This window comes from Citrus sinensis, chromosome 9 (genome assembly GCF_022201045.2).
Source record: "Citrus sinensis cultivar Valencia sweet orange chromosome 9, DVS_A1.0, whole genome shotgun sequence".
Classification (NCBI taxonomy): domain Eukaryota; kingdom Viridiplantae; phylum Streptophyta; class Magnoliopsida; order Sapindales; family Rutaceae; genus Citrus; species Citrus sinensis.
Genome location: NC_068564.1, coordinates 33060104 through 33071207, shown reverse-complemented (window position 1 = coordinate 33071207; position 11104 = coordinate 33060104). Strand labels below are relative to the sequence as shown.

The following is an 11104-nucleotide window of genomic DNA, read 5'->3' as shown; positions in this document are numbered from 1 at the left end:
CACGCTTCACCCTTCACTTCATTGCGGAGACAATACGATTAGGATCCAAAAATATTGCTGTACAATATTGTTTCAGCAATATGCCTACTAACAAAGTATTATTCTTTATTTTTCTTTTCATATGCATAAACAAAAAATAAAATAAAAATATAACAAAGTTCTAGAGGAAGTAACTGGTCACCTACTGTGTCTAGTCTTTACCTAACAAAGATTAAAGTAGAACCATGGGATAAATGAGAAATAGTTAATGGATATAAAGTTTAACCCCTGGAGGTAGTATCGCTTCCTCTAGCTTTCTGGCTTCCTCCCTAGCTGCTTCTATGGTTGCTTCAGACTCAAACACCCATGGTTCAAGCAGCAATTGCTCCAGTGCAGTAGCATTTTCGAGCAAGTAACGTGCAAGTTCAAGTTCGACTGGATTCCCGGAAAACCCAATCATGTCCACTTCCTTAAGGTTCTGATGAAAGTGTTTAGGAAATTGATGCCTAGATCTTACTTCGGATGAATATTGTGATACTTGCATCTGTAAACCACAGAGTACCATTTCATGTGGAAACAGTTACAGTCTCATCAGAAAAGATAATAGATCATGCAATATTATACAAAATGTTAGAAATTGAGTTACAACAATACTTGATGATAGATACCTTCAATGTAAGCTTCTGCAAAAAGGGACATGACTTCAACATGCAAGTCAAATCAAGGAAGCTGCTACAACGGCGTGCGCAAATTTGAAATGTTAAGTGCCTTAAAGCAGGTAATTCACACTTGGGGAATTGAATACTTTCCTGAAAAGCAGCCTAAAAAATGAGATTATAGACTTAAAATCACATGAAGCCACTGAACCTAGAAACTTTAGAATGCTAACCTCATTCAATTCAACAAACAACTCAAGATTCTGCAGCTGACAGAAATAGTTTACAATTGGGCCAAGAACTCTTCCATTTCCAAGTCCATGCCCACCAACACCCCCACCAATTGATACATCTTGAAGTTGGGGAACATTAGTAATAGTGAATTTGATTATGGGTCCAAAATATTTAAAGGACAAGAGACTAGGGCAAGAAAGTTCAAGTTCTTCTAGGTTATTGCAAAAGACAATGTCTAGGTACTTCAATTTAAGTTCTGAACCAACAACCTTTAATCCCAATAAGTTATGAGAGCAGGCGACATCCAATTGATCAAGATATGGACAATTGTATATAAAAAACTCAAGCATCTCTCCGGTAATATTAACACTATCAAAAATTAGAGATCTCAAAGACTTAACATGAGCTAAACCAATATCAGTTTTGAGACTTTCATATACCACTTGTGGAAATGTGTATATTTCAGGGAGAGTTTGCCAAGAAACAGCGGGATGAAAACTCAACTCAAACCTTTTAACCTTTCTTGATATCGCAGAGTAAATCCAATTAGTAATGTAGCTTTCATATGAAACATCCAAATCAAAATTTATTCTAAACTCATCTATATATAGAGCCCTATGTGAGGATAAGACTTCATTCACCCAGTAAATGTACCAATTCCTGTCTTCTTCCATAGTGTCTTCAGTGACATTCATCAGCACCCCGGACGCATCAAAGTCCAGAATAGTTGTATATTTCCACAAATGCTTCCATTTATGGGAAAGAACACTAGTCCTTGCAGCTTCGTTGAGGGTTAACAGATTTAGTATATTAACAAGTATATCAAAGGGGAGTTGGCTCAGCCTATCCTCTAAAATTTCATCCTGTTTAACATCAAAATAATACCAAAAAACAGGATAAAAATTATTCAATTCATGTAAAACAAAACCCGATGATGAAATTCAAAACTTGCCAAGAATTATGTAAAAAGTAATGAAATTTCCAATTCTCATAACGCACCTCAAGCAAAACCTTATTGGGATTATCATCAATCATTTTGCCCTAATAGAGACAGAGTCACGGCTCAAGAAAATGGAAACTCCCAGCTGAAATCGATGAGAGAACTTTCTTCAGAGCAAAACCCTAGCCATTTTAAACTGTTTTCGGCTCGATGCAATAGGCATATAAATACTTCACTCCCAATACATTATCCAATTTCCTTTTTGGCTTAAATTTATCCCGCCCCAAAAACGTTAGCCGTCCCGTTACTCTCAATGCTGTTAACTTTAACCGCTGACCATGTTAGGGGTTTTGACATAAGCTAATTTTGCATATAGCTTTCAAATGGGCCAACAACTCTGGTTTCAAATCCGATTAGCCTCACCAATTGCTACATAAAACATGTTGGGTAATAAGAATCTGGATCGAATCGACATTGATGTTCTTGATATAGTAATTGATTTCTTTGCCCAAAATATCCCCTTGTGGTTCCATTTCAAGGGCTTGATGCCTTGATATATGTACGTACATATTTTGCAAACATGTAATGTAAATGGTATGATGAGTTTTTTAAAAAAAAAAAAAAAATTATTTTACACAATTACTATATAAGTTTCTTCTAGAGGAAATAAAATTTTTTTGAGATTATTTTTATATTGTTAAGTTTTTATCTTTTATTTTCGTTATTTAAATTTAATATTAATACTGATAATTTAATTTTGATGATCTTTGAGAAAAAAAAAAGACTCAGTTTAATAGTTTGAAAAGATATTTTGAGAAAAAAAGCTACATGATTTAGAAGTTTAGAAATGCAATATGTGCTGGATAAGAATAACAGTGTCCATTTAGTGCAACCCAACAAATTTGAATTGCATCGACTTTACCACCATATTACATTTTCACAACATTGCTAATCTAAATGATATGGAGACACTATTTTACTTTTAAAAGTTATTACTTAAGCTAATCTAATGTTTATTTATAGCAACAACTCTTTAATTGAGTTGATCTATTACCTCTTTACCTTATATTTGAAATCGAGGATTCAAATCATCCTCTTGACAAGTACTATGGTTAGCTTTAAGTATTTAACTAGTAAGTAAATATATTAAATTATACTTATAAGTTTAAATTTGTCCCTTTTTTAATCTATTTTTAGGTATCATGTACTTTTTTCGGTCTTTAAATTAATAAAATTATGATTTTTTATTAAAAAAATACTTATCTGTATTTATTCTATATGATAAACCAAGAAAGAATTACTGCAATTTTTTTAAAGGGAAAAATCTATTTTCATCTCTAGGGTTTAATGCAATAGCACATTTCACCCATATTTTTCAAACAATAGCCTAAAATATCATTCCGTTAATTCACCGTTAGTGTAAAACTGTTAACTAGTAATTCATTAAGGGCAAAATATGATTTTTCATTAAAGTGATACAAACTATATTAAAATATTTTTTTACACAATTAAATAACACTAAAAAGTATGCAAAATTCATTAACTTTTTCTTAAATGAAATCAATGATGATATAATTTGATATAGTCATTGAATAATTGTCATAAGGAACAAAACTGTAATTAACACAATATCTTTAAATCATTAGAAGAAAAACTCAAAAATACCACCAATTTTTATGTGCTTGCATGTGCTAAATATCTTCTTTATCTTCAACTCAATTCAAGCCATTTTGCAGTGCAATTAGAGAGTATACTTATATAAATAAAAAAATTATGATATTTTTGGTACTTAGATCTAGGGTTTATAGGGCTTTCATGCCGTCAAAATAGAAAGAATTGAAAAAAGAATTGCTTGAAATAGAAATTTTTCATCTTTTTTGGTATTTTCTATTTAGTGGGATTAAATAAAATAATTTTTAGTTATATGTTAACTTTTATTTATTTTTCTAATTTTTTCTTTGATGGAAAATCATTTTTTACCCTTAATGAATTACTACAAATGATATTCAACTAACGGTGAGTTAACGAAAGGATGTTTTAAGCTATTGTTTAAAAAGTAAGGATAAAATGGATTATTGGATGAAACCCTAGGGATGAGAAGAACGTTTTCTCTTTTTTAAATTTAATTTTCATATGTTGCATTATTACCCAAATGAATCATATTAAAAAATTAGCTACAAATTGTTTAATGAAACCTTTCCAAATAAAAAAAAGGGAAATTTACACTCGTCCACCTGTTTGTTTTGCCTTTTTCAAAAATACACAAACACTTTTTTTTTTTCAGTGCGCCACCTGAAGTTTGCTTTTTGTTGCATTTTTCCACTTCCGTCTAATTTCCGTTAGTAGATTTAACGGAATGTTAACGAAATGACCTTTTTACCCCTCAAAATTACAATTTAACCCAAAATAAATGGAAATTGGAGATAAATTGGATGTATTTAAATTTTTTCAAAGGTGGATGCTAGAAATTGGAGGAAAATAGTGTTTGTTGCTTGCTAAATTTAGAAAATTTGTATTTATTTTTTTGAAAGAGAAAAAATAAATACAAATTTTCTAAATCTAGCAAGTAATAAACACTATTTTCCTCCAAAAAAATAAATACAAATTTTCTAAATTTAGCAAGCAACAAACATTATTTTCCTCCAATTTCTAGCATCCACCTTTGAAAAAAAATTAAATCCATCCAATTTATCTCCAATTTCTATTTATTTTGGGTTAAATTGTAATTTTGAGGGGTAAAAAGGTCATTCCGTTAAATTTGCTAACGGAAATTAGACGGAAGTGGAAGAATGCAACAAAAAGTGAACTTCAGGTGGCGCGCTGAAAAAAAAAAAGTGTTTGTGTATTTTTGAAAAAGACAAAACAAACAGGTGGACGGTTGTAAATTTCCCTAAAAAAAAAATCACAAATAAAATCCCGGGCCAGCCCACCAGTGAACGGTGATAAACGCAACCTTCGTCATGGCCCACCAGAGAAAGTACGAAGCCGGAACCGCAAAAACAGGACCCGCTTCGCTCCTCTCTTTATTCCCAAGTCACGTCTAAAAAGTCTGTTAAGCCACTCGCACACGTCTTCCGCTTCTTAACAGACAAACCTTCAAAAGTTCGAAACTCGAAACTCTTAATTTGAATTCCAAAACTTCATCATCTTCGCACAAAAGAGCAGCGACATTTCTATAATGTCAAATCAGTCCTCTTCGTATCCAGTTTTCTTCGTTTCTTTCAATCAAGACAACAGGTACTTTTACTCACTCTGTATGCATACAAGTACAATGCAAAATTTTCCGGCGATCACTTTTTTTTCCCTTTAATTTTCCGAAATTCTCAGCTTGGTTTCTTCAGGCGCGAAATTTGTACGCTTCACGTGTTAAACGTGGAAATTAATTACTGAAACAAGTGGGAATTAGCTTAAATAGACTCAAGCATATGAGTTTTACGTGTTGGTTGTGAACCTAAGCGATAATTTTTTTTTTTATTATATATTTTTGTAGTGGATTTGCGCTGAGCACGAAGGACGGTTTTAAGATTTTTGATTCGAGTACAGGCAGGCTGTGTTATGAACGAGGCAAGTTATTTTTTTTAACTGCTAATGGTTCTTGTGCTATCACGTGACACAAATGAATGATAAGTTTTTTGTTTTATTGTTTTGGTAGCTGTGGGAGCTTTCGGTATTGTTGAAATGCTGCATAGCTCTAGTCTTCTGGCAATTGTGGGAGCTGGTGAACAGGTGCTTGTGAGATTTATTTGTTTTTAGCTCTGATGCAATTTAGCAACTATTTTTGTACAGCATTTTCTTTGGAGTTCTCTTGTTTTTGAGTGATGAGGTTCTCATTGTATTGCAACAGCCGTCATTATCCCCACGGAGACTTTGTTTGTTTAATACTACAACTGGAACTGCTCTCCGAGAGTTGAATTTTTTGACCTCAATCTTGGCTGTTCGCTTAAATAAGAAAAGGTATAGCATAGATTTTTGTTTTTTTTTTGCATCTTGCACTACCACTGATTGGTCGTAATCTCTTCCCTAAAGGGTATGCATTGACATAAATTTTTAAGATTCTGGCTTGATGTTTAAAGGAATGTTCTGTCTGGCTGTGGGCCTTGAAAATATTGGGTGAGGAAACATTTATGCAGGTTATTTAAAACAGACTAGAATCCCAGTGTGTGCCACGCATTTTATCGATCAGCAAAGTGAACAAATGCGATTTTTCTATTGAGCAGTAACCTTTCCTTTTTGAATGACTCAGGTTCCTCTATGAACTAATTGTTACTTTGATTGAGTGAAACTGAAGTTTGAATGATATTCTTGTCTTACTGCTCTTTTGAGTTATTTACTTTTCAATTTAGTGGGACAGTTGCTGCACTGCAGTTGTTAATTAATTTGCAAACCATTTCCTTGCATTAGTGAACAGTGTGGTTCCTTGCAGAGAACTTAATCCGTTGGTAGATATATCAATCTCCATGTACAAATTATAAGTGAAAGTTGGCTTTTGTTTGTGACTTTAAGAGCAAGTCTCGCTTGCTTGATAGATGGTGGTGTAGTCACCTTTTCTCTAATCATTATAAAAGAACAAACTCAACTCATCCTTCCCTCTTAAGTTTACTACATTCTCTTTCCACCTTGAGCTTCAATTTTTAAACTGTTTATGTATTGATGTTATTGCTTGAGATGCAAATTTAATTCATGATCTTCAGCGTTGTATTATATCTTTAATTTTTTTTTTAGTGGATGGAGTCAGCCTAGCCTCTTTACATGAATCAATAGAAAGTTAAATCCATTTTTATATCATTGACAGCTATTTTCTCTCTTTACTGAATGCAGACTTGTCATTGTTTTGCGAGAAAAGACATATATATATGATGCTAATACTCTTGCAATTCTGGATACCATCGATACGGTGCCAAACTTGAAAGGTAAGATCAGAATTCATGCTATTGTAGTTATAGAAGCATTTAAATATCTTTTTTCATGGAATTTTGTCATGCATATCTCAGACTAGTGAATTAATTGTACAATTTCCTTTGCCCTAAGAGCTGATTTTTAAACTGGTACATTAATTTAAGACAAAATTTGATAGTTTGAATGTCAAGATGCCCAGGAAATCAACTTGTGGTTTGTTCTGCTTGTTGTAAAAGTTGTTCATTTATAGTAAGGTTTGTAATTTAGTATATGGCTGCAAGCCTCCAACTAATGAAGTGTAATTTCCAGAGAATATACTTGTGAATGCTACCGAATTTTCGTCAGATGAGATGTTTTGGAATAGCCTTTCAAGACCAGCATTCTTGCTTAAGAGTATCAGAAAAATGATGTGCAAGTGATTAAAACAGTAAGAGAAAGGAACATTGTTAACAAAAGACTTAAGCTCATATGTCAAATTACAGTTACTCTTACTGCAGTAGAGGTGCTGTTAAGTAGTTTTGTTGTATTTTTTGTTTCCTTGATTTTTTTTTTCACCCCCCACAGGACTTTGTGCATTTTCTCCTAGTTTGAATGCCTGCTTCTTGGCTGTACCTGCCAGTACAACCAAAGGATCTGTTTTGGTGTACAATGTCATGGAGCTCCATTCCCACTGTGAGGTTTGATGTAAAGTTTTCATTTAATGGAATATGCAACTTCACTTCGTTGTACAACTTAACTTGATTCATCAATAATTTTCTTTTTTGCTTGAAATTGTTCATTTGTCAGAGCTGACAGCTTTTAAGTTTCTGGCTGTGGGTAATGAAAATGGTTTAGCATATCTGTTTTACAGTGAATTTATTGATGAACAGTGCTGAAATTTCATCCCATATACCAATGCAACTTTAGGTGTAGACTACCAACACAGCAATTGTGATTTCAATGATTTTGAGGACATTAGTTTATATATCAATTTTTCTATGTACCACTGTTTGCATGCTCGTTTTCCTTCTGTATCTGTAGTTCTTTACAGTGTTAGATCATTATATACCAAGGTTTACTATACAATAATGCAAGTGATAGCAAAGATTTTCACATTTTCCAGCAATTTCCTCCTGTCACGTGATATAGAATATTCTCATCTACTTACAGTTCTTTCTTTTTACCAATTTGCTAGCAATCTGCTCGCATGCTTTCTCTTCACCTGAAGTCATATATCTACAGATTGGAGATATTTATGATAAATCTCTGCCCCTTTAAGTAATAAGTATGTTAATTTTTCTTTTTAAGTAGAGAATAACAATCTCCATTCTTGAACTTTCACAATGAAATTTGACCCTTTTTTTCTCATAATTTGTGAATTGGTCTATATATTTGTCGTTGGTGTATTGTTTTGCAGCCTTTAGTTTACTGCATTTAGATCCTTGTTATTCAAATTGCAGATTGATGCTCATCGGGCACCATTGGCTGCAATTGTTCTTTCTTCCAATGGGATGTACATTGCAACTGCATCCGAGCAAGGAACCATAATCAGAGTTTTTCTGGTTTCAGAAGCAACTAAGGTTAAGAATAAACGTTTCATTTAGTGGAACTTTGGACCTGCATATCTCTCAGTAAGGAAGTATCTTCCTATGTCACATGCCTTAAGAGAAAAATTGATAGGCTAAAGTGTATGTGATATCTTTCATCATTTTCACAAGTCTGACAGTGAAATTTACATGGAAAAAGAATGAAGAGAACCAAACTACAAACTGGAAATGCTTGTTCTTGTATATATGTTACGTAAAAATACTAATTGGACTAAATATCAGCCCAAGATTTAAGTGATTTTTAATGTTGAAAACAATTCGTACATTTCTGCAGGTGCATGCAATCATTTGACATTCATTCATTCCTTTTATAATCCTTGTATATGTGGACTCATAATTGACTGGATCCTTAGAAGCCCAGTAGTTTTACTATTTTTTACCATTTTTTATTTGCATATCCCGTATGGAATCCAATTATTCTCTTTCTTGCAGTCATATAGTTTCCGAAGAGGGACATATCCATCAACAATATTTTCCTTGTCATTTGGACAATCAATGCAATTTCAGGATATTCTTGTAGCTACTAGTTCATCGGGTTCTCTTCATGTTTTCTCCCCGGGTTTTGCCATAAATCAGAGGTGAGGGTTATATAAAACCGATGCAACTATGCACTTTCAGAAGTTGATGATAGATTCATCATGCATTTTTGTTTGTTTCTGGTCCCACAATTGCTTATTTTGTTCTTTAATAATATTTTTTTTTAAAAGTTTCTTTAATGATATTTTTATATGCCACTTTAAAGCATTTCAAGAGCCTTCTAAAAAAAAAAAAGGAAAAAAACAAAAGCATTTCACAAGTTACTTTCTTCTGCAACCATTTTATTTTTAGGAGAGGCGGACGGACAAGTAGTATTCTTGGATCAATATTGCCTGAGTCGGTGAATGAGGTACTGGATCCAGCTGATCATCATGTACTTCGTAACGCTTTTCCAGCAGGAGTTAAAAGGTCAGTAGGTTAACTCTCCAAATATGAAGTTGTTTTCTTTCTTCATAACCTTTGGTGGACAGCTAGTTCATCAAATATTATGATATGAAATAGTTTTCTTCCCTTTTTTTTTTTTTTTTTTAACATCACTTTTTGACGGAATGATGATAAAATTTCAGTTTCTTTTCTGTCCCTCCACCCACCACCTCTCAGAAGAAAAGAAAATAAGCTGGAGGGTAATTGACATTTTGGCTGTTACCAACTGTGTGGCATCACCTGTCTTACACCCTTCTTTATTTATTTTTTTTGGTTATTATCTGTTCCATTTTTTTCTTTTGCTAGCTAAGAAAGGAGAAGGTTGTGTTTTATCAATTTGAAGCCCCTTTGCTCTGTAGTCTCGAATTCAGTGCAGGAGAGGATAAAATGTTTCTTATTTAGCTATTTCAACTTTCATATGTTGTTGTTCCATTCTGCTGAAAGCCTTTGTCAAACTTGGTGAAAAACTATAGTTTAAGAAGATGAAAATTTGGGATACAATCGAACTTACGAATCTCTAAATAAGCCTCGTGAACAGTGAGAACCCAATTGCTTTTCAGCAAATAGTCAAAAACAGATAGATATCTTGTAGTGATGACACATTAGATTTTGATCTGTGTACTTTCCATGGGTGGCTTCATAACTTGTGATTTTAGAAGTAGATAGATCTTTGTTAAGGCATGGGTATATGCTTATGTGATATTTTAATTTGAAATGAAATGCATTGTTCCAGCTGGTAGTTCCTTAAGAAAATTAATTGATAAATTAGGCATTTTCATACAGCTCTGCAGTGGTTCGCAAGGTGGACAACATCTCTGCCTCATCCTCATCTGAATTCCTAGCTTATAGGTGAGTAGTTTTGCATTGTGGTTTAAAATTGTGCCGCCCTCTTATGTGATCCTGTTCTATTCCTCAAGCTTGAAATTATTCTGTTTTTTCTATTTGGATTGTTCCAGGGCCTCTATATCAGTAATAACCTACAATGGATACTTTGTTGAATATATCTTCAGCATCAACAACTGTTGTGAGTCCACGTGGACTTTGGATCGCGAATTCAATCTGTTGACAAAAAGAGCATGACAGAGATAAGTTTTTTCATCTCCAAAGCTTGTTGTGGAACACGATGATTTTACCATTAACTCATCTCAAGAGGCGAACACTATCGCCTAGCTGGTATCATCTCAAATAATTCTAGTATTGCTAATACAAATGGCACTGTTTGAAAAAAGGTAGGATAAGCTTGATAGGGTTGACACTTGACAATGTTGTCCAGTCTTAAAGTTATTAGCCGAGACAGATGATAGAGGACTTATAGAAGGTGATGATTTCTATGTCCATATGTAAATTAAGGGCTTGTGTAAATAATCATGGGCATATGACTTTCGAATTCTTATAATGGCTTATTATATTTATTGTAACCTCTCAAAAGTTTTCAATTTTATGAATTGCTTACTATGCTTGGGCAACACTATTCTTCCTAATACAATAACAAGTACAGGGTGGGATGTAAATGCTTACAGCAAGATTGTTGATTGGTGTGTTTGCACAATCGCTGATGAACTTAAGAGATTGATGTGGTTGCTGGAGATAATCTAGTGAATCAAGTTGAAAATAAGCATTTTGGAGGTTTGTGCTGCAATGATTCTTGACGCTACATTAGAGCGCTTCATAAGACAAGATGAACATGCGCTTGCACAAAATTTCAATTGAAGTAAAATTTTTTAATATTTTTTATTGATGCATATATGTGTTTGAAACTATTTGACATGTATTGAAGAAAAACCACTAGTTACTCACCAAACATTTTCTCCCATTTTGCTTTCAGGATCCCTTACTCACCGCCGGTAGTAATT

General features: G+C 33.3%; 2 protein-coding genes across 4 annotated transcripts; one reads left to right on the top strand and one right to left on the bottom strand.

The window, feature by feature from the left end:
- On the bottom strand, nt 1-2321 carry LOC102626870 (F-box/FBD/LRR-repeat protein At5g53840-like). Of its 2 annotated transcripts, none has more exons than XM_025097899.2 (4): nt 1869-2321; nt 869-1732; nt 648-800; nt 1-523 (listed from the first exon to the last, which is right to left on the bottom strand). In XM_025097899.2, the coding sequence occupies exons 1-4, from the start codon at nt 1902-1904 to the stop codon at nt 245-247; spliced, it is 1332 nt and encodes a 443-aa protein (XP_024953667.1). In that variant the 5' UTR covers nt 1905-2321; the 3' UTR covers nt 1-244. The 2 variants fall into 2 exon arrangements, with proteins under 2 accessions (XP_024953667.1, XP_006474068.1); XM_006474005.4 differs by having other exon boundaries at nt 648-788; nt 1869-2315.
- Nucleotides 2322-4832: 2511 nt separating this feature from the next.
- On the top strand, nt 4833-10717 carry LOC102627141 (autophagy-related protein 18b). 2 transcript variants are annotated; one of them, XM_006474006.4, is made up of 11 exons: nt 4837-5046; nt 5300-5373; nt 5462-5535; nt 5654-5763; nt 6628-6719; nt 7270-7382; nt 8145-8264; nt 8724-8869; nt 9120-9236; nt 10035-10100; nt 10208-10717. In XM_006474006.4, exons 1-11 carry the CDS (start codon nt 4988-4990, stop codon nt 10329-10331), a joined length of 1095 nt encoding a protein of 364 aa, XP_006474069.1. In that variant the 5' UTR covers nt 4837-4987; the 3' UTR covers nt 10332-10717. The 2 variants fall into 2 exon arrangements, with proteins under 2 accessions (XP_024953491.1, XP_006474069.1); XM_025097723.2 differs by lacking the exons at nt 10035-10100; nt 10208-10717 and adding an exon at nt 9395-10028 and having other exon boundaries at nt 4833-5046.
- The last annotated feature ends 387 nt before the right edge of the window (nt 10718-11104 follow it).